The sequence below is a fragment of the Falco punctatus genome (genome assembly GCF_963210335.1).
Source record: "Falco punctatus genome assembly, chromosome: 8".
NCBI classification, from domain to species: domain Eukaryota; kingdom Metazoa; phylum Chordata; class Aves; order Falconiformes; family Falconidae; genus Falco; species Falco punctatus.
This window is the reverse complement of record NC_137588.1, coordinates 493,201-515,503: the sequence shown is the minus strand read 5'-3', so window position 1 is coordinate 515,503 and position 22,303 is coordinate 493,201. Positions and strand designations below refer to the sequence as shown.

Below are 22,303 nucleotides of genomic sequence, written 5' to 3'. Positions count from 1 at the left end.
TACTACAACTGTAATAGCAAATCTAGGAGCTAACGGCACAGCAGGTATGGTATTGACAAAGGTGTGAGATTAAAACTGTAAAGCCTCATGAACTTTTATAACTTCCCCACATAAGAGAAAAAGACACCTAGTAAACATACGGAAGCTCCAACAGTTACTGAAAACCAGGCTTATTTGCAGGAATGCACAAATGAAAGAGGGGTCAAATGTGCCTTTTGGAGTAGAGTGAGCTTTTAATATATATTGTGTATATATATGTGTACAGCACCTAACACAAAGGCTAATCAAGATGACAATAAAAACCAGACATTCTGGGCCTAAATTTAACACAGTCATAATTAATGTTGAGGATGCCTCCGATATACATATCAAGTAAATTGTACAAAACGGCTTGTCAAATCTGAATCTGGAATGTCTAATCCATTTGAAAGTGAGAACAGGGTCTGGGCTGGCAGATTTTCTGCCCGTTACTCTGTATTTAAATGAACAAGAATGGCTTGACAGCAGCTTTGTCTAAAGCTGTTCTGTGAGTCTGATTGTTCAAAACCTAATCGATTAAGACATCAGCCCCTCAACAACAGCCGGTTTACTTCGGCAGGGAGCTGTACGGCTCTCGCTAAGTAGCAATGATCGGGGAAGGGATGTAACGTGTTGACCGGCGAGTTCCCCTCCAAAAGCCGTGCTTCCTTGCTGAACAAGTGATTCTGAGCGGGGAGTGAAACCCTACAATACCGAGGCCAGGAGCCACGCTCCCTTCGGTGTCGGCGGGGCCCAGCTCCCACCCCGGGTACGGAGCGCGGCCGGCGGTCAGTGCGCCCGGGGCCCGCAGCGCCCGCCTCGGGGAGGCGGGGACGGGCGGCGCCGCTCCCCCGAGCGCCGGGGTGCAGGGGGCCCGGCCGGTCGCGCTTCGCCCGGGCACATCTCACCGCCCGGCGGCGGCGGCAAGCACCTGGCCGGCCCTACCGCGCTAGGGCGGGCGCCGGGACGCCTTTCCCCTCCGGAGCGGCCTGCGTTCCGTCGCCCGGCTTTTGTACCCGGCCGGGGCGCGTCCCGGCCGGGGCTGAACTCGAGCCCCGCTGAGGGGCTGCGCGCAGCGGGACGGTCCGCGGGCAACCAGGAGCGGCCACAGCACCCCAGGCCCCGCCGGAGCAGCGGAGCGGAGCTGGGGTGGCCCCGCCGCCGCCGCCAGAGGGCGCCGCGTTCCCCCGCCGGGTGCACCCACGGGCACCGCCGGCGCGGGGGGGGGCGCCAGGCGGCTACTGGCCCGTGAGGGTAGATGACGAACGCGCCCGCCGGCGGGGAGGCGGATCGGCCGGGCAGCCCCGCGGGCGGGGAGGGGGAGCGCCTCGCCGTGGGCCCGCAGCGCGGGGCCGGCCGCGGGGAGCAAGCGGCACCGGGGAGGGCCGGCCTCCTTCCCCGGCCCCTTTCCCCTCTGTCCTCATGGGCGGGTTGGTGCGTCCCGGGCGGGGCGGAGCGCGCCCTCCCTCTTCCTCTCGCGTTGGTTCCGCCCGCAGAGCTCTTGTCGTCGCTGCTGCCGCCGCTCCCCGCCGCTGCTCGCGCCCGTCTCCGCTCCGGGCCGCTCGGGCGTTTTCTCTCTGCCTTAAAGTCGGTGAGGAGACGGGCCCCGGGCGGGGGGCGGCTGCGGCGCGCCGCCGGCGGGAGGCGGGGGCTGGCGCGGCCGGATGGGGCCGGCTGCCGCCGGGCCGGGCCTAAGGGCTGCGGCGCGGTCGGGGCGGCGGGGCGCGCTCCCCACCTGCCCCTGCGCGGTCGCGGGGCGCGGCGGCTCCGCGCTGTGCCCGGGCTGGGAGGTGCCGCCGCCGCCCGGGGAGGCCCGTGGCGTTACGGGGGACCGGGACGGGGCGGGCGCCCCCCGCCAGCCGAGCTGTGCCGCGGGGAAGATGGAGGCCGGGGAAGGGGGAGGCCGCGCGGCGGGCGGGCTCCGTCGCCAGCGCCCTGAGGCGTGTTCCTGCTTCCTCACAGGGTGTCTTTTATGAATAATCAAAAGCCGCAGAAGCCGACGCTATCGGGCCAGCGTTTTAAAACCAGAAAAAGAGGTAAGCGATGGGCGGCGCGCGGCCTGCGGCCCCGAGCGCCCTGGGTCTCTGTCGCTAGGCGAGCCGAGGCCTGTGTGCTCCCCTGAGTCTTTTACCGGAGACCGTGCCAATTACAAGGGCTTGAGGCTAACTCTGGGTGCCAGAACGTGCTCTGCACTAATAAAAAGTATTTAGCAGTAAGAATTGTAGCTGAATTTACGGTGGTAACCTTGGCCTGATAGATGGTCACGCTAGCGCTGTACCGAGTGTGCGCAGCCGGGAGGCAGAAGCGTTTAGTAGCCCCGGTGTACGGGCAGCTCCAGCACAGGCTTGTCGCACGTTAGTACTTGGATCTAAGGAGTACCGAACCCGGTAAGAATTTCAGCCTTAGCCACTGGGTAAAAGTTATATTGTGCCCTTAACGCTCTAAGAATACCTGATTTGAATTTAAAAAACCCTCACAAAACAAGAAACCAAAACCGCACATACCCACCCACTCCTCCATCCGTACAAACAAAAAAAAACCCCTTAGTGTGGGATGTGCAAGTGCCTAGCTCTGTATGCGCACAGTTATTCCTGTAAGAAGAGTTAATGACTGAAGAGGTGTGATGAGTAATTTAGTTTAGTATCGTGGTGGTGTTTTTCTTAAAGCTAAAGAGGAAGTAGGGACAGCTCTTTACAGTTCTGTTTAACAGTGTTTTACTAACATGCTAGCAGTTTTCCAGCTCAAAACTGACAGCATTAAGGATGGCGTACATACCAAATGACTAATGAAGTTGTACAGCAGTACATGTACGTGTTTACCTGCAGAACCTATTATAATGTTAAAGCACAAGCACCTTGAGAAACTGTTGAGAGAGTTGGATTTAGTCTGTCCAGCCAATTAAATGCTAGTGTCCTGGGGTTTTGTCTCTCTTCTCTGTTTTTGTTTGTTTAAACATTTAACCATAGTTTGGCTTCCAAGCAGCTCTGTGGTAACAGTGAGCTTTGTGGATCTGTCCTGGAAGATAACTGATCGAGTATTTCCAGACTTGAACCCGTTACCAGCTTGTTGGTACTTGCACTGAGTGTAGTTCCTTACAGAAAGGTTGCTAGCAGATGCTAACCAAGCTGGCTAGGCAATTGTAGACAGCGCTCAAAGTAAGGTCAGCAGCCGAGTGCTGTTTCTTTGGAAGTCTTTCTTCTCGTGGCTTACATAGTCCAAGGACAGACTGAGATGAGTGAAGCTGAGGACCTCTTCTATTTAAGGCTTTCTGTTAGTTACATGGGTGGATTTGTTGCATATTAACTATGCCTTACCTATAGTGAAAACAAGGCTATGAACAACTGATACATCTCAAATGTGAAGAAATGTGTTCTGCTTTAACAACAAAGGATGCTAAACAGATCTGTAGTTAATAGTCCATCACTTCATATTTATCTAAAAATAAGAAGTTGGCTCAGATTTCTACTTTTCTTCCAGGCACTTGAGGAAAATCAATTCTTTCAAGCTCATTTTACTCTGTATTTTGAGGAGGAGGTGGTCTTCATAGCCAGAAAGCAAGTAGTGTTGGTTAGCTGTAACATGATGATGGTGTGCAGCCTTTTGGTCAGAATATTTCATTCAAAACAGGGAGAGGCTCAAAGGGCTGAAAAAGGTACATGATTAATGGAGTCAAATGTACAAAACTATAGGGGCAGGTATTAAGAATTGCCTTCTAGCTCGGCCTCTGTTTTTGGAGGGAAGGAGTGATCTGACATGTGAACGGGGGTATAAAAATCGAACTGAGAAGTCAGATAAGCTTTATTAGAGCCAACCAATGATCATCACAAACAACTGTTCTCAGTGAAAGTACAGTTAAAAATTCTATTGGAGGTAACTAACAAATGGTTTAGCTTTTGATAGCCTTTCTTCAAGCCTTGAGTGAATAGGGGAGTGAAAGCAGGGAAACTTCTTAATGAATTTCAATGGCCCATATAGCTGTTTCAGCTACACTGTTAAGCCACTGTTTGTGCTAGTTAATACCAGTTGTCAGGCTCGTCAGTGCAAGTTTGGTTTAGGTTGGGGTAGTTTTTGGGGTGTTTTGTTTTTTTTTTGGTTTTGGATGGGGTGTTCTTGGTTTTTTTAGAAGTGAGATTGAAATTACAAACTTTAAAAACTAAACAGCTGTTTATGGCAACTTAATTCAACACTGTCTTTACAGATGAAAAAGAGAGGTTTGACCCTACTCAGTTCCAGGACTGTATTATTCAAGGTTTAACTGAAACTGGCACTGACTTGGAGGCAGTAGCAAAGTTTCTTGATGCTTCTGGTGCAAAACTTGACTATCGCCGCTATGCAGAAACGCTTTTTGACATCCTGGTGGCTGGTGGAATGCTGGGTAAGTCCTGTTGATGGGGTTGCTGTCAGCTTTTATTCACTTGACTCTACAAAAGCTCACTGTTTTCTTTCAGTGCAAATACTCCACTAAAGAGCCCATTGAGCAAGTAGAACAGGGTTTAACTTATCTGTGGTAAAACTACCTGACCATCTTGGTGACTGACTGAGCATTCAGATTCCTGTAAGGAATACTCTAGTGTAGTTTTGCTTGAGTCAGTTTGCGTTCTTCAAAGTGTAGACTGTACATATTGGGCTTAAAGGAAAATATATTGGATTTTAGTTTGGTTTTTTTGTTTTTTTTTTTTTAAACCAGGAGTGGAGCTTGACTCTGTAGTTAGGTTCACTTCTGCTGATGTGAAATGGCTGAGTGCTTGTTTGAGGTGTGAGGTCTGTTGTTGGAAGACCAGCAGAGTTGCCCTGAAAGAATCTGACATGATCCTGTGCTTTGTGCACCCTGCCCTGTTATTTTGGAAAGCAGTATTGTTTACAGAAGAATTGGATGCGCTTAGTCTTAGAAATGCTATTACAAATCCTTTGTTGTTGACAATAGTGAAATTGTGGGCTCTAGCAGATATGGGGGAGAGAGAAATGAGAGGGCGGTTGAGTCGGCAGAAAACTGAGGAAGTGAAATGTGTGGTGGAAAGTCTTGTAAACTCACATGCCCGCTGTGTGTAAAGAGCAAAGAGTGGAACAGATGCTCACCAAGCAAGTAAGAAGCAGATGAAACTAAACAAGGTAGAAAAGTAAAAAAAAAAAAAATAATTGGTACTTCTAGATTTTTTCTAGATTTTAGATTTATACTTTACATTTCCTACTTGACTAAATGCTGTTTAGTGAGAAGTGGTTCAGATGGCAGGGACCCATTTAAAATAAGGCTGTGAAGAGGACCCTCTGTGGTGTTCGCCTGGACTGGGAGAGGTCCGTCTCAGATTGTAACATTTGTTAGGCAGTAGTTGGAGGTGAGGACTTTAAATGAGAAATTTAGCAGTTGTAGGAGGTTTTCTGTAACCTAGCAGAAATAGAATTCAAATTACCTAAATGCCTGGGGGGAGGAGAGGAAATACCTGACTGGCCACAGTCAGGCTGTGAATGGCAGTTCTGTAGTGGGGGTGGCTGGCTTGGGAGGATGCATCTGTTGCCTGTTGAGGAGGTCCTTGCACTGATACCACAGAAATGGCAGGGGACTTGCTCAGACAAATGCTGGAAAAGAAGGCTTTCAGAATGGTTTAACTTACGTGCCTGCTTATCCCAAAGCTGTGTATTGGAACAGCGTTATGCAGACTGAAGTTAGCTGTGATGTTCCTTTTGGCAAGAGTCTCTTGCTGATGTTACAAGAGCTGGTAGTACAAGTAAGTAAACTTATCTGACACGTGGAGCATTAGTACTTGAAACTGCCAATGTACAAGTCATTACAATCTGTGGGTTTACATTCAAGAGTCTTAAAGCAGTGCAGACTGTGTTAGGAAGTGTTCCTTCTAGGAGTGAGGCTGAGAAGAAGGGAAAAATGCAGTGCTGCACTAATGGAGATACAGAGATCCTTCACTCCATTCCCTGACTGTAACAAGGTAACAAGTAGTGAAGTAACTAGCTTTGATCTTCAGACAAGGCCAAAATAAAAACTGGCATCCTGTTGCCTTACCACCTTTTAATATTATTGCCATTAATGCTTATCTCTATCTTTAAGTCACATTTCTGGCTAATACATAACAAAAGGATCTCCCTTACATGTAGAATGGCATAGAAATTGGTGATGAGATATTCTGACGCTGGAGTTGGTGACTTGAATTTACCCAAGTTAGTGAAGTAGCCTGGCTACCAGTCAAATGCTTGCATTAAACTAAAGAGGAATGGTGAAATAGCATTTTCTAATTAGCAGCTAAAAAGCTGAAGTGTCTTTCAGGACTAAAGTTTCAAGCTCATCTCTGGGGCACTGAATTTTGAACATGCATGTCCACATGTTTCATCTCTTGTTGTGACTTACTGTTTAAAATACACCTACTAACAAAGCAGCACTATTGCAGCAGGCACTAAAAGGACGCTTGCTAGGATTGAGCAGCTTCAGTGGCTTCCTTTAAAAGGGAAGAGGAGCTCATACAGTCATGTTAACTTAATCCATACCTTAATACAAGATGTGTTGCCAATCCACTCTAGCAGTAAGTAGGGGAGGCAGGATATTTAAATGTTCAGGTCTAAGCTGCTGATTCAAAAGTTCCACTACAGCAGTGGAGCGGATGGAAATGTAGGGTTGTCTTCAGTGATCCAGTCATTCAGTTCACCGTGAAAGGACAACGCGTTGCATGTTACGGGTACTGGAATTGTTAATGTGAGGACCACTCAGTACTCTCACTGGGGAGTAATGCCACTAATGCTGAAACCCTTCTTTAGCCCCAGGTGGTACCCTGGCTGATGACATGACACGCACAAACGTCTGTGTATTTGCAGCACAGGAAGACCTAGAAACCATGCAAGCGTTTGCTCAGGTTAGTTCTGAAATAAGTACTATTTAACTTAAACTCTTTGGTGGTCAAAAATGAAATGTTTGTGTAGTTGGAAGTTTAGATAAAAATAATGTATGGCTTTAAGCAGCTTACTAGAAGAGGTAGAGTAGCACTGTTGTAAGCTAAAAGTGCTCTAAAGAGTTCACACCAACTTTACTGAACTTGATTTTTTTTAAAAAAATTTCTAATGAAATGATAGTTCAGAGCAAAAAATAATATAGTCTGTATCTTTTTAGGTTTTTAACAAGCTAATCAGGCGTTACAAGTACCTGGAGAAAGGCTTTGAAGATGAAGTCAAAAAGGTATGGAGTAGGTTCTTAGCAGCAGACAAAACAAACCTTGAAATTCTGCTAGTTAATCACTCTGTACAGAAGAATTACATAATACAGTGGGTTATCAAAATACAACCCTTTTAAGGTTGTTACTGGAACAGCAGCTAGCTTGTATGATTAGTGGAGAAGACTACTGTGAACTAGTGCTTCTGCTAGTTGAATAGCTTGACTGAAAGAAAAGTGTCTTAACATGGAGGCAGTAGCCAGTTTAGTGAGAGGAGGGTGGTTCCTCTTCCTTCCTCTTGCAGTTGCTGCTGTTCCTGAAAGGGTTCTCGGAGTCTGAGCGGAACAAGCTGGCCATGCTGACAGGTATTCTGCTAGCCAATGGGACACTCAATGCATCGATTCTCAACAGTCTTTACAACGAGAACTTGGTTAAAGAAGGTAAGTGTTGCCCAGCTCCTCCTTTAGGGAAGGATGGGGGGGGGACAGAACTGTGACAGGCGGGTGGAAGGTGTGGTGACAGTACATTCTTGCAGCTCAGTAGCTTCACCTCGTGATAGTTACTGCAGGATTAGCAGAAGTAAACGTTTTGCCTTGCGGCCTGGAAGGTCTTGCTAAGACTTCAGAGAGCTAGCCATCTCCAGAAAGCCTGCGCGTAGGGCGTCCCTGCATGACACTGGGGGCTGCCATCACTGGCCTTGCCCAGCAAGTACTGTATTTTGGAGAGGTGCCTTGCAGGATGCAGAAGGCGTGTCATGTCTTCAGGCTCCTTCCTAAATTACAGCAAGGAGAGTTGAATTTATTGCGGGGAAGCCTTCGTGATGCTGAGTGGTGGGAAAAGTCCAGTGTGCCAGAGTCTGCAGTATCCTCAGGTGGAGGCACCGCAGATTGTGTTGGGGCTGCCTCTGAGCACAGCTGCTGCTGCTTTGAGCAGGGCTGTGACAAACTAGGTGCCCGGTACTCTGAGGCCTTATGATTCCCATTGCTTTGAATTTCAGTAATAATAGTACTGTTCCTGTTACACAGGTGTTTCTGCAGCTTTCGCAGTTAAGCTGTTCAAATCATGGATAAATGAGAAAGATATTAATGCAGTGGCTGTCAGTCTTCGTAAAGTAAACATGGATAACAGGCTGATGGTGAGTACCACCAAAAGCGCTGATTTACTACTTAAGCCAGTTTAGTAAATGGCATTTACCAGGAAAGTACTCAACATGTGTTTCTTTTGTGAAAGAGTTGGTGTAAACTTTGTTTTCAGGAACTCTTCCCAGCCAACAAACAAAGTGTTGAACACTTCTCCAAGTACTTCACTGAAGCAGGACTAAAAGAACTTTCCGAGTATGTTCGGAACCAACAAACCATAGGAGCTCGGAAAGAGCTGCAGAAAGAACTTCAGGAGCAGATGTCACGGGGAGATCCGTTCAAGGATGTAAGTACTTGTAACAAGATGGAGGTGCTTTTTTTTTTTTTTTTCTTTTTTCTGTAGGAATTTGTCTCAAATCATCTGAAATACAATAGCATTTAATACTAATCTGAAGATACATGCCTAATTAAATACTGAACTTAAACACTGAGCTCTCCCTAAGAAATAAAGTTACGATCAAGGTGTTTTGCTATTGGCTTCATAGTCTTTATGTCGTGAATCCTACTGTATGATCACAGGGGTTGTTTGTGGTTCTGAAGGCTTCTGGGTTACTCTTAGAACAAAGTTTTAATTTGGCTTTGTGTTGTATGTGGTCTGTGTGCTGACTCTTTGATTCTAACTGCCAGATAATCTTGTACGTGAAGGAGGAGATGAAGAAAAACAACATCTCGGAACAAACTGTGGTAGCCATAATCTGGTCGAGTGTGATGAGCACAGTGGAATGGAACAAAAAGGAGGAGCTGGTAGCAGAGCAAGCCATTAAGCACTTGAAGGTATTGTAACTTGAGTGAGGACTTCAGCACCTGTTGGATAGGGCTCGGGCTTTCCTCTTGTCTCCAGCTCCCTTTTTGAATGAGTTTGAACATACAACCCCCCTCACACAGAGACAGCGTTAGACAGGGACTACTACTCCTTGTAACGGTGGTATTTATAGTCCATGTTGCTGAGGCGACAGCGGTGTGACTTCTGCAGGGGCGCTCTGAGGGGGGGCAGGCATTGCCACATGAAACCAGTTTAGGCAGGTGATAAACGCGGTGCTCTGTGTGCGCCAACCTGTCCTTCCTGTCACAGCAATACAGCCCTCTACTCGCTGCCTTTACTACCCAAGGTCAGTCAGAGCTGACTCTTCTGTTGAAGATTCAGGAGTATTGTTATGACAACATTCACTTCATGAAGGCCTTCCAGAAAATCGTGGTGCTCTTCTATAAAGGTAACTTCTCTGTGGGGTTTTGTGGGGTTGCTCTTGTTTGGTTGGGTTTTTTTAAAGCCTGTATTTGCAGAAGGCTTCAGTCCTGCTAAGACCTTTAGGGAAGGTCAGTGCTACACCATTGCACTTCATGTGCTGAAGAATTTTCTACCTTTGGTTTGCAGAGGTGGAGCAGTGAAACACAAAGGTGGATGCAGCTGTCCTTGGCACGTGGGGAAGCACTCCTTTAGACAAGGGTGCTGCCTGTCTCTAGGCTTTAAGAGTTGTGGTAGATCAAAGCTGAACTCAGGTTTTAGAGGCTCTTTGGCCAATCACATAGGGAAAGACGCAGGACAGTGTGTTCTTAGTGCGCTCTCTGAACATTGACTGTAAATAGCCAGAGATGGTGGCCACCAGGGTGTCGTGGGGTGCTCTAGGCTCTCTTAAATGGCTGTTATAAGGTGTTGGGGCAAAACATGCTGTATGCCTGTGGGAACATCAGGAAACACGTTAAACTGAAGATCATGTTGTACTTGTAAAACTAACCTAAATGCTTCCTGTGGTGTACTTTGGGCTTCAGGGAATTTGCATCTGTCCTTAACTGTTGACTGAAGCTTTCCTTACGAGCATGTCGCTGCAAATAGCTACAAAATACTCGAGCCTGTTAGGGGGCAGTGCTCAGGAAACCCCCAGCAGCCACTCTGAAGTGTATGGGTGCAGGTGTGTCCAGCCATACCCAGGGAAGGGGCCTGTGATGCTGCTTCCAGGGGAGGAAGCAGAGGCTGCCAGTCAGGGGCTCTCACCAGCTGGCATTCAGTGGTGCGCTGTGTTAATTCTGCTCTTGGACATGTTACAGCTGAAGTTCTGAGTGAAGAACCCATCCTGAAGTGGTATAAAGATGCACATCTTGCAAAAGGAAAGAGTGTCTTTCTGGAGCAAATGAAGAAGTTTGTTGAATGGCTCAAAAATGCTGAAGAAGGTAAGCAGCAGCTCAGTTTACAGGCTCATTTTGGGAACCTCTGTGTGCTGATGCTTTGTTTTGGGCGTGCAGGGTGGGAACTGCCCCTCTGGACTGGGTGGTGGTGTCCCCCTCTGTGTGTCCCCCGCCCCGTGCAATACAGGTGGAGGCGTTGTGCAGGGCAGCAGCTGAGCTGGGGGGGGGGGGGGGGGGGCTGCAGGGCTGCTGGCTGCCAGTTCCAACCGTCTCTCTGTTCCAGAGTCAGAGTCTGAAGCTGAAGAGGGCGACTGACCTGCAAAGCACTGTCCTCAGTAAAGCAAACAGGAGCTGTAGATAGTGTCATGTCTCACGTGTCCTTCTGATTCTTACATCCTACCTCCCTGTATCAAGCATGATATAAGGGCTCTCATGGCAATTTACATTAACCGTTTTCTATAGTTACTGAAATACTGGGTTTAGTTTTTAAAACTATGTCTTACGTAGCTTACAGGAGCCATTATAGATTTGACTCTTAATCTGCATTTTGTCCTTTCAGTTATATTCTACCTCCTGTATTTTCTACTGTAATAATGTAATTTAAGGCCTTCCACAACAAGATTAATTTTACCCTTTGGGTTTTCTATCTATTATTTCAGTAGACATGATATGGTGAATGAGATTTATGGCAGTTCTGTTTGCAAATTAAAACTGTAAAAAGCCTCTGAAGAGGCCACGGCTTGTGTGCTAACTTGCTGTGATGCTTGTCTGTACCACTTGCTCCCAATAACCCCATCCATCGGTGGTTGTCCGTCTCCCCAAGGACTTCATCTCTTTACCCTGCTTCCAGCACAAAGCAGCCCTCTCTTCCTCCATTCCAACTGCCCAGCGAGGCAGCTGCCCTGCTCTAGGGAGCTCTGTGTCCTACCGGAGAGAAGCTGTTCTGGTGGCAGCGAATGGCAATGATGGTGGGGGACAAGGGAGGCATGTCCGAGCCTGCCTTGCAGCCAGGGGCAGTCGCGCCACCGCTCTCCTGGAGAGTACCAGCAGTGCTGCTCCGCAGGCAGCTGCCCAACAGCTCGCTGGCTGAGCAGCTTGCTTGCGCCAGGGGTCGGTGCGTGCTGCTGGGGGCAAGGCAGGCAGAATGCCACCCTCTCCCTGAACTTTACAGACTCCTTCATGCTGGTAGTTGACACATCAAACCAAACTGTTTATCTCTACCCTGAAACTTTTAAGTTCTTAACTGAAATTCTCAGGACAGCTCACAATTCAAGGATAATTCATAATTTGGTAAAAGTAAAGAATATACTGTTGTAAGCTAGTAAATAAGCATTAACTGAATGATGGTAACCAGAATATGCCTACTAAAATTAAAAAAAAAACCAAAACAAAAAACCCAACAAAACACACCCTCCCCCCTTGTGATCACAGTGCAATCTGTTCAGTACTACAGTGATCTTCCTTACTTTGTACCTTATTTTTAACCGAATAAAGGCCATCCTTACCCATTAAGGGCTGTGTCTGTTCTCTCGCCCAAAAAGGAAGCATCAGTGACACTTAAAAGGGTGTTTGCTATTCCAGTGACAGTTGAATAAAACACAATTGGTAACACTTCCTTGCTGGTAAGTAGGTGTGTTTTCTAGAGGGTGCTCTTTTTCTTCTTTAGAAGTGCACATATGCTGAGATCTGTGTTTACCGAGCAAATGTAACCAGGTGCATCGCTACCTTTTTCTTAAATAAGTTTTATGCCAGCAGCTGGATTTAACTTCAGTATCCAAAGAGTTACAATACAAAATAAGGCTCTTACAAATTAAGTGCGCAATAAGTACTTTAACACTTTTTGTGTTTCTTTGGTGTGCTGACATCTGTGTCAGCCTGTTCCGCTGCAGGAGACAGTGCCCTTTTCCTCTGTTTCAGGGGGGAGAAGAAAGGATGTTTCAGGGCTTCTTCAAGAGTGATGCGCTTGGCTGGGTCATACTCAAGCATCTTCTGAATGAGGTCAAAGAGGTTCTCGTGGTCAGAATCATGGCAGGTCATGAATTCCTTCATGAAAAAAACAACAAAATGCATTTCTTTTTTAATTTTACTTTTAACTGCACCTAAAGCTCCTCTTCCCCAAAAGCATTTTCCTTCCGTCAGCCTACCTTCAGTGGCTTACAGCGCCTTGCGATGTATCTGCCAGCAGAGCTGTGCTCGTCCCAGTCCAGCCGGTCATGACGGAAATACTTGCGTTTCCTTAAACAGACCACAGTTTGTTACTCAGAGATTCTGTTCTGTCCCTTCAATAGAAGTTTATTAGCATGTTCCTTCACAGCTTGGGAACACTCCTCAAGAGTGGACAGCTTGTTAAATAAAGCAAAAGGATGAATCTGAGTTTATTAAACTTTAAAAAATGTGCTACTAAACCAAATCTGAAAGTATTTATAGCAGTCCAGTATGGAAAACCGTAATTACCTGGTTTTCTTTATCATATGATTTGGCAAGGGCCCCAGTATTTGCTCCATCATTGCCAGGTGTTCTTTGCTGTCATGGGTCTGCAGGGAAGTCAAGACAAAGTTTTAGTAACTTCTAACAGTGAGCAACCATCACACCCTGGCCTTGCTTCATTTTTGACTGTACTCTGCAAAGAGTAATCAATTTCAGATCAAGGAAAGAAGAGAGGCTGTAGTCATCAGTTCCTGAAATAAGTTACAACATATTGGAGGTTTTTTTCCCTTGGCCCTACCTTTTCTTTCTTTGCTAATAAATTTTGAGTTGCAGCAATACGGTCAAGATGACAAAATTCAGGTATTTTGAGTAGTGTTTGCTGGTGGTGACAGATAAAGCTGCATCTGTTACTAGTGTGTAAATTACTGTAAGTTACAAATGCTAACGGGGTGATCCTTCCTGTCAAGCTGCTGCCAAAATGTTTACTGAAATCAACCTGTAGGCACCTGCTGAGAAAGTTCCTTTGGGCCTGCGTCTTCTGTTCTCTTCGACTCAGCATTACAGAGAAATGCAGCTGAATTTCCTGCACAGACCATTCCCCTTAGTCCCCCACCTCTCCATAGCAGATTTTCACCAACCTGAGGAGCGTTACACATGCTGTGTCATTTTGAGGTTCACTGTTACCTACTGGAAATACTGTGAATCCCAGGTAGTACTCTATGAGGATGCATCCTATGCTCCAGACATCACATGGCTGTGACCATCCCAGTGCTGTGAAAAAGATCCATGTTTGTACTAGACTGCAAACAGTTCAAGCAAGATGCACAACACTTCTGTGGCACGCTTCAATGGCACACAAAAGCATCTCGGGTGAAAAGATCAGCCTAAGAGGCTGCTACTGACCTAGGATCACTTCAGGAGCTCTGTAATGTCTTGTAGACACCAAGGTGCTATGATACTCGTCATCGTACGTTGCGCTCCCGAAGTCCACAACTTTGATGTCTGGATTTTTTAGTGTGCGTTCATCGCATTTCTGAAATGAAACGCAGGAAGATAGATGCAAGTGACCAAATACACCCAGATAGTGGCTGAGGGGGAGGTGGGGAAGAGGACAGCAATTTACCAGTTTGGGGTTATACTCTTCTACGTAGTCAGATTTCACAAATAAAATGTTTTCTGGTTTGAGATCTGTATGTGTCAGCTTGTTCAAATGCAAAACTGCGAGGTAACAAAAGAAGAGTTAGCCAATTCCACAAAGCGCATTTAACAAAGCAAGGAAAGAAACATACTTACAGTTCACAGATTTGCAGATCTGATACGCCATCTGTCTAATGTGGTCCAGCCGAAACGGCAGAAAGCCATTCTCTTTAATAAAGTCATAGGTGCTGAGCCCCAGCAGCTCAAAAACAATGCAAACATGTCCATAGTACTCAAACCATTCTAACATCTGGACACAGCGACTGCAAAAGCAGGAAAACGCATGAATTGCAACAGGAAGTTGCATAATGCTGAGCTACGTACGACACACGTTACAGAAAGCGATGCCACAGAACTTCTAAAGCCAGAACAAAGTACAGTCAGCTTTGTACACTTACTACGTATTGTTGGGATCAGATGCATTTAAATGCGCCAGTACTTGTATTTCTGCATGAGCTGCTTCGGAGTACCTATCAACATTTTTTACAATTTTCACAGCGACATGTCTGCCTTCCCTGCAAAGACAGGTTTCAACAGTCATTAGAACAATGAGTAGTTTTAACTAACGATGTTCATTAATCACTATATACATTGTTTAAAAGGGCAGCAACCTCACCAGGAAAAGGTCGGGGGGGGGTTTAAGTACATACTGATGTGACATAACCAAGGTTTGTCAATGCACAAACAGAACTAAAATTTAATCTTTACATTTTTGAAAACATACTTGATGATACCTTATATATATTAGTATTACTCTTACAGGTTAAAAGCCCCATTTACCTCCCCTTTCTGTTTACATGTACTGGGCTAATACTGGAGTAACTTCCATACCTCCACACCTCACAGCACAACACGACTGTCAAAAATGACAAGCCGCCTTCAGCCGCTCCAGCAGCACAAACTGAGGTGTCGGATACCCTGTGCAGTGACTACAGAGACAGCCTAGCTTCACACTGTTCTGCACGCAGTGAAACTGCCGTCCAGCGCAAAATCCCTTTATTTGCAATATAGTCGCTGCTAGAACCCAAACGGCACAGCACCGTCAGAGATACTTTTAAGGCAAGCTACGGGAGGTCAAGAGACTGTACTGACTGTACAGACTGGGGGTGGTACAGACCCCAGGACCGCCCAGTGTGGGGGTGCGGCTTCACCCCACGCTGTCTAGGCCACCCCCTCCCCATCAGCCCTTGACCTCTACCAGGCCGCGGGGCACCTGCAAAACCTGATACAATCCAAAAGCACTTCATGAACAACACTATGGTAGCAGCGGTAAGAAAAGTTACACGTGTTTTTAATTACAGACTTACATTTTGTGATCAATGCATTCCACTACTTTTCCAAAGGCTCCTTCACCCAAAGTAGCAACGATCTCATCTATAAAGACAAGAACTCTCAGTCACAGAAGCTGTGAAGTTACTCAGGTATTTTTTTTTTTAAAAAGCAAACAAAGAAAACCAAAACAAACAAACAGATGAAGTACTATCACTGAAGCTATTCTAGACTGTGCTGCTTTAACTTGTAATGTCTAGTTTGAGAGGTGTTATTGGACAACTCTCATCAAGGTACATTTACAGGCATCTCGTTCTAGTAGGTTCATTAACTTCATTTACTACTTGGGGGGGGCAGGGGGGCAGGGGGAGGGAAAAAGAAAAAAGGAGTGTGTTTAAGTTCTACAGAAAAAGAGTAACAATCCCCACCCCCAAACAAAACAAGTCAAGACAGAAAGAAAAGACTTCCAAAGCCCCCTCACATCTTATGCTAAAAGAACTTATTCTATCTGAAAAGTTAATAAATTTTGAAAAATATTCTATACATCTTGCACTTAGTACGTCTCCACTCTGACAGATCAGGTGACCCTCCTCATCATCCTCTACACTCCTGGATCTTTTCCTTCGATGACTCTTCTGGAACGGCACCAAGATCATCCAGCCAATCAATAAACCCGAGTGAATTCAGGTCAGAATACGAAATTCATTCAGCGGGGAGATATTCAGGCATTCAGATACACGCCAGGCCACAAACAGTTGGCAGGAGCAATTTCAAATTCAGTCCCCGGAAATTCACAGGGCACATAGTTTATGTTACAGGAGAAAAACATGGCAAGGAACAGATTTTCAGATGAGATACTCAAAAGTGGCAAGGCAACAAAAAAATTACAACACAATTGTTTTTCTTTTAGAAGATTGGTTCACCGTATTTTACTCTAGGATTTCAGTGCCCGTATTTTCTTTTTTTAAAGCAAAAGGATTTAATAATTATCTTTTTTATATCTATGTATGTATATATATAAAATAGCCTTGTGGCCAAATTAAAATACCCACGTTAAGTAATTGAGATTACATCATTGGTTGGAGTATTTCATACAAATTTTTTTAAAAAAATCATAAACAGTTTATACATTTACTTTAGGCTGTCTAAGCCAAAGGTCTTAAAACTATAAACCCTATCTTCAGCTTTTTTAAGAGTTAACATATATTTAACAAAGATCAGAAAAAATGCCGTTAGTGGGCAGATACCATACATAACTGATTCCACAGATTTTTTCAGTGATACTTAACACATCTTACTGTATAAATAAAAAAAATAAGAATAGTAAGAACCTGACTTGCTATTTCAGTGATACTTAGTCAAAAGCCGGTTTAAAAACTTGTGCTTGAATTTTTCAAGTAGGGCTGAAACAAATGCTTGTTGTAAGAAAAATTTTGAAAGCATCAAAGTGATGCCTGTATTTCAAGTACTCCAATTGATGGTCATGATCGATTGATCTGCTCAAATATGCCCAATGAACGTATCGCAAGGCTGTGTTCTGTGGTATCACAAGCATACCCGCAAACTACGTTTTCACTGAAGGAAATGAAATCCTAGCATAAAGAATTTATCTACTAGTACTAGCTAAAGGAATAAACTATCAAATTATTGACAGAATAACCCAAACCCCCACACTCAATTACTACCACCCAGATAAGAATCTATCTTCTTAAAATAATAATTAAAAAAATTTCCTAAATTAAAATTGGTCACACCACCTGTGAACGATGATGATGACAGGTAGTGTGATGTGTCTTGTATTTCGTTTTGTAACTACTCGTCCCACTACGACCTGATGATTTGCTACTGTGATGCCCCATATCACATCCTTGATTGTACTCGTTTCTGTATTCTTCAACATAGCGTCGTTCACGATGGTCTCTTTCATTTATAGATTTGGTTTCTGAACGTGTACTAGAAACAAAGGACCAAATAAACTTTATTAAAATAATTCTAGTACCCCTGTAAGACGGCTTTTTGTTTTAAGCTGTAAGACATCTCCGAGTACATTATCAGATGACCTGATGAGAATAACAGAAATCTTAAAAACACATGTTTGCTGGCATCAGAAATCAAAAAGTTATAGTTACCTGTCAGGAAGCTGGGGAAGATCCTGCCTGCGGTGCCTGCTCTCCCGTGCACGGCTGACCGACCTCTTCCAGCTCATATCGGCACTATCGCACCTCCGGTGGTCCGGGCTTTCCCTGTTACCCCAGCCGGGATAGTTAGTTCGCCTGGAATGCCGCATCTGTGACAGGGATATTTTGCTCTTTGAATTACACCCCACAGACAAGCGATTCATTTCCAGAGCCATTAGCTGCCAAATTAACACTACAAGGAAGACTGCGTCCTTCCTCAAATACCCGGTTTCGGCTCTCCTCTGCTCTTTCTACCACGCTGTTTTTTACACCGCGAGCTTCTCCAGCGCGGTCCCCGCTGAGGGCACGCGGGTCGGCCGCCCGCCCCGTACCGAGGGCCTCCCAGCCGCCGCGCCCGGCGCCCCGCGCTCCCGCCCCGTACGGCCCCCGGCCCCGCCCCGTGCGGCGGCCAGGCCGGGCCGCGGGGCTCCCGCTCGCCCCGCCCCGCATCTCGCTCCGCGAGGCACGTAACGTGCTGCGCGCGCCCGGGGGCGCCTCCCAGCCCCGCGCCGATCGCAGCCGCCGAGCGCTCCCGTTCCCGCGCGCCCCCCGCCCCCCGCCGCAGCCGCGAAGCCATTTTCTCCCCGCGCGGAGCAAGGCGCAGGCAGAGAACATGGCGGCCGCACGGCGGCAGGAGCGCCCCGGCCGCGCCGCCCGCCTGCTCCGGCGGGGACGGGACGGGACGGGACGAGCCGCCGGCCGGCCGGCCACCCCCCACCGGCGGCAGGCAGCGCCCCTCGCCCCGCTCCGCTCCGCCCGGCGGCACGAGGCCGCAACAAGCGCGCGGCGCCCCACCTCCACCTCCGCCGGCCCCGACCGCCGACCCTCACCCCGCAGCCCGCCACAAAATGGCGTTGCCAGGAACGTTCTGGAGCGCGCTGTCGCGTCACAGAGGCGCGCCCGCGGCGTCACCGGGGGGGCGGGGCCGCCAGCCCAGCCCAGCCCAGCCCAGCCGCGCCCTCGGGCCCAGCCCGCCGGGCCTCGCCAGCGGCACCGCACGCGCCTCCCCCCGGCGCGGCGGCCCGAGCGGGCTGCGGGGGGCCGGGGCGGTGTCGGGGCCAGACTCCGGCCCGCCGTGCCGCCGCTGTTCACCCTGGGTGATGGAGCGCCTCACCGCCTGCTTCCCCGCGGGGGCGGCGGGAGGCTTCCAAAGCACGTAGTCGGCTGTAAATCAACAGAGCTTTAAAGGGCCACACGTGACTAACAATTTCTTTGTAAATCACCGGCATTAAAAAAATCCAAATGGTTGAATGCCATTTCTCGTGTCATCTCATGTCCTGCCCCCCTGTGTTTTTTCCCCCATGTCTTGTATCTTTTACTAGCTCCCAGTCATGTTTTCAGATCTAAAACAGAACATAAACAAAACCAGACTAAATGCAACTCTTCAACCAAGTGCACGTTACCGCAATCTCGGAATGAAGAACTTATCGACACCAATGTGATGTAGATAAGCAGACACTTCTTTATTGACGGCTGCGTGCGTGAGCGAGTCCCCTCAACACACACCAAGCTTCAAAATCAGACACCATATATAGAACTTACTCACGCATATTCATTAAGTATTCATGCATAACCATAGTATTTCCCAAAAATCATTAACATACTCTCCTCCCATATCCGATTCTGTGCAGTAAAGGTTAGAAAGGTCCAGAAATGGGTCTGGGGTACCATTTGGGTAGGTGGTATGTGAGTCGGTGGTCGCGATCTCCCCCTGCCGGAATTACCTTTTACTAAAGTTCGCTGTTCCAGTCGACTCTCGCCAGTTCCCATTAATCCTATATTCTGACATTTCAATACACTTCCTACATACGGAAGACTAGTTAACTACAAAGAAACCTTTCAAGCCCTAAATTTATTACTTAAGTTTTAAACACTGATTCTAGCCCCTTCTTCTGGCCTTGGTACGGGACTGTACAAAGGATTTCATAACAGCTTTTACTGTGCAACTATAAGTTTCATTAAAATATGTTTCTTATCCCTCTATATTTCTATTAAAAATGATTTTATAAAATCAAATAAATTCAATCAATCTTAACTTATTAGCAAATCTGTAACACACAGACCAGCCTTCTATACCCACAGAATGAAGAAAAACCAAGCTGCGGACCCTCCCGCAACACTACCGCCCTGCTGCTCACCACCCTGTCGCAGCTGCCTGTGCCACACCGCAGCCACCAGCCACCAGCTCACTCAGATGCAGCTCGAGCCTGCCAGCTGCCTCCAGGCTGTCACCTCTGCCGCCAGCACCACACATTATGCCCGAAGGTCGGCTCCCCAAAAACCCGCAGTAAGCAAACATCTCACGTGCACTCCAACTCACGTGGGGAGAGAACACCCAAGGGTACAGCAGTTCTGAAACACTGCAACAGCCTATACACACCAGTTCCCCCTACAACCCAATGATTTTTTTTATTCTGGGAAGGATTAAACCTACTGAAACACTTCCATCCCTGATGAATGACCCTCCTCTCTCTTTGTGCTGTTTTTAAAATCTGTTTTGCCACCTGGCCCTCTGATCAATGTACCTACATTACACGTGCAAGTTTGACACTGCCCATAGATAACGCACCATTATTTTCTTTTTGCCCATTGCTCTCCAGTTGAGATCAAGTAGCTCCCACCAAAACGTATTTCAAACACTAGCCTTACCTATGTTTTTTCTAATGCCTGCAGAGGTCCAAGAATCTAGAACATACATGATGAGACCCTCCATCGCAGTCATAACGCAGGATTGTTGTGTTAATGTACACAGTTTTCTTTGCATGGGTAGATTTATTTTGACAGCTCACCTTGTGGCTCTAGTGTTTGTGATAAAGGGCCAAACTGATGGAAGCAAACAGAGGATTTCACCAAGCACAAGCCAACACCACCAAGAGCAGCACTCTGCAACACTTTTGCTACTGGAAGGATTATACACATCACCAGAACTACCTGGCACGTATGCTGTACCCAGTGACTGCCCACAAAAAAAACACATACTTGTGCAGCTGGGTTACTTCCTACTCTGTTTTGCTTTCTCTTCAACAAGTGCATGGGACCAACCCCACCATTATTTTTCCTGTTGTATTCCAGGTTGTCAAGGAGATCCTGGGAGGGGTTCAGAGCCACAAACAGGAAAATAGGCATAACAATTTTTAGAAGTTGGGATGTAATCCTGTCCCATAAGATCACTCTCCTTTCATTACACAGCCTTAGATAAAAAAAGAAAGCATCTAAATTTAATGTGTCCTCCAGAGAGCAAATTGCATGGTGTCCCTGTATTTCACACATTGTATGTAATAACCTTCTTTTTGTAGAGAGGAAAAAAACAAATAGACCTGAAACTGTTCCCAGTTCAGTGCTAGATGTCAACATTTAAAAGTATTGGTTCCTTTGCATTGTAGGACAGTTTCCAGTATGTCCTTCTGCACAGAAGTGTCAATGTAACAGTTAAACACGCAGTTGCATGTTTCCGTCTACTTGCTCATTCCACTGGTTATATAGAATAGACAGAAAGCACAGAGATAAAGTAGTTAAATCCTTTACTTAACTGACTGAAGTATTATGGTAAAATGTATGAAGTTTGGAGCAAGGGCTGGGAGCTTTCAGCAACACTCCACACAGAACACAGAAACTTTGTCCCAGAGCGAGAGAGTACTAATTAACTCTGCTCACTAAAGCCTCAGTAACCTGTACCTGGCGTACCTTTGCCCTTCTCTTGCAAATAAGTTCCCCTCTTTATTTTAAGCAGCGAAGTCTCAAGATGGGAAATATTCGTCTAAAGCAGATGGCAAGTCAGCTGGACCTGGACCTCCCCAGGATTACAAGGCATATATATGAGAATGGACTTCGCTAAGTGATGTTGACAGAGTCCAAAGAGGATTGGGGGAAGAAGTCCAGAATGGTATGAGGTGGATGCAGGAACTGTGGGTACTCTCTCCTGTTTGTCTCTCTCAGGCACAGTTGGGACTAGAAACATATCCTCTCATCTCTACGTACTGTAGTCAAAGTGAACCTCTGTGAAAACGCATAGATTTTTTCCTGCCTTACGAATATAACCTGATACCCAAATGCATTTTTTTCTTAAATTTGCAACAAAGAGAACATTCTTCTTTTCCCAGTACACCCAAGGTGGAGAACGGCTTTTTCGAAGTGTACAAATCACTCTGTTTTCCCTGCCTATGCCAGTTTATTTTATGCTTAGACTTGAGCATAGGATCACACACATGTGTATGTAGATATACACGCATGCATTATGTATGCATGTATTCTATTCTTCCTTTTGACCGGTCAATAATCGGCTATCTCTGTACCTCCTTGCAAGCTTTCTTATTTGATCCAACGATACCTGGTCTCAAACAAAGACCAAACAACGTACCTCTCTCATTTGTTCAACATCATCGTGGCCACAGCATCTTTTATTATTTTGGGTACACCAGGATATTCTTGATTAGAAGTCTGACCACAGTCTTTTTGTCACTACTTTTTGGTGTGTTTACCCCCTATTGTTTGTGCAATAAAGTGATGAAAAACAACTTACAGTAAAACCATGGTTACCTGGTCTTGATCAACAGCTATGTTAAAGACACAAACACTTACTCTTTCATACCAAAAGCACTGCACAAGCAGCAGAAGCGAGTGTTTCTGACATACCTTTCGGGAAGGCTGAAGAGGTTACCATTCCACCACAGCAGTACAAGAGCAAGCACTCCTCTAAACATGCTCTTTAATCCTCTAGGAGAGAAAGGTTTCATCTATCTATGACACTGCTCCTCTCACCTAGGGGAAAAAATTGTGTATCTTACTTGGTTTTCTAAAAAAACCCAGT

General features: G+C 46.5%; 2 protein-coding genes across 8 annotated transcripts; one reads left to right on the top strand and one right to left on the bottom strand.

The window, feature by feature from the left end:
* Positions 1-1,442: 1,442 nt before the first annotated feature.
* Positions 1,443-11,821, top strand: BZW1 (basic leucine zipper and W2 domains 1). Its single transcript, XM_080400615.1, has 12 exons — positions 1,443-1,609; positions 1,981-2,054; positions 4,217-4,393; positions 6,778-6,872; positions 7,127-7,192; positions 7,471-7,606; positions 8,192-8,301; positions 8,421-8,591; positions 8,933-9,079; positions 9,378-9,516; positions 10,349-10,471; positions 10,710-11,821. Exons 2-12 carry the CDS (start codon positions 1,991-1,993, stop codon positions 10,739-10,741), a joined length of 1,260 nt encoding a protein of 419 aa, XP_080256741.1. The 5' UTR covers positions 1,443-1,609; positions 1,981-1,990; the 3' UTR covers positions 10,742-11,821.
* On the bottom strand, positions 11,706-22,278 carry CLK1 (CDC like kinase 1). Of its 7 annotated transcripts, XM_080400589.1 has the most exons (13): positions 22,129-22,278; positions 18,611-18,839; positions 17,449-17,606; positions 17,077-17,272; positions 15,864-15,954; positions 15,358-15,424; positions 14,449-14,565; positions 14,147-14,313; positions 13,757-14,071; positions 13,542-13,624; positions 12,881-12,960; positions 12,571-12,661; positions 11,706-12,469 (listed from the first exon to the last, which is right to left on the bottom strand). In XM_080400589.1, the coding sequence occupies exons 3-13, from the start codon at positions 17,604-17,606 to the stop codon at positions 12,257-12,259; spliced, it is 1,578 nt and encodes a 525-aa protein (XP_080256715.1). In that variant the 5' UTR covers positions 18,611-18,839; positions 22,129-22,278; the 3' UTR covers positions 11,706-12,256. The 7 variants fall into 7 exon arrangements, with proteins under 7 accessions (XP_080256715.1, XP_080256718.1, XP_080256717.1 ...); XM_080400592.1 differs by lacking the exon at positions 18,611-18,839; XM_080400591.1 differs by lacking the exons at positions 18,611-18,839; positions 22,129-22,278 and adding an exon at positions 18,292-18,464.
* Positions 22,279-22,303: the final 25 nt, after the last annotated feature.

Bases quoted from the DNA above. Each gene is read 5' to 3' on its own strand.
- BZW1 (XM_080400615.1), top strand. From the start codon at position 1,991: ATGAATAATCAAAAGCCGCAGAAGCCGACGCTATCGGGCCAGCGTTTT. The intron at 8,592-8,932 runs GTAAGTACTTGT...TCTAACTGCCAG, and splicing joins GGGGAGATCCGTTCAAGGAT to ATAATCTTGTACGTGAAGGA. The intron at 9,080-9,377 runs GTATTGTAACTT...TTCCTGTCACAG, and splicing joins AAGCCATTAAGCACTTGAAG to CAATACAGCCCTCTACTCGC.
- CLK1 (XM_080400588.1), bottom strand. From the start codon at position 17,672: ATGGCTCTGGAAATGAATCGCTTGTCTGTGGGGTGTAATTCAAAGAGC. The intron at 12,662-12,880 runs GTAATTACGGTT...GGTCTGTTTAAG, and splicing joins CATATGATAAAGAAAACCAG to GAAACGCAAGTATTTCCGTC. The intron at 12,470-12,570 runs GTAGGCTGACGG...TTTTTCATGAAG, and splicing joins GGCGCTGTAAGCCACTGAAG to GAATTCATGACCTGCCATGA.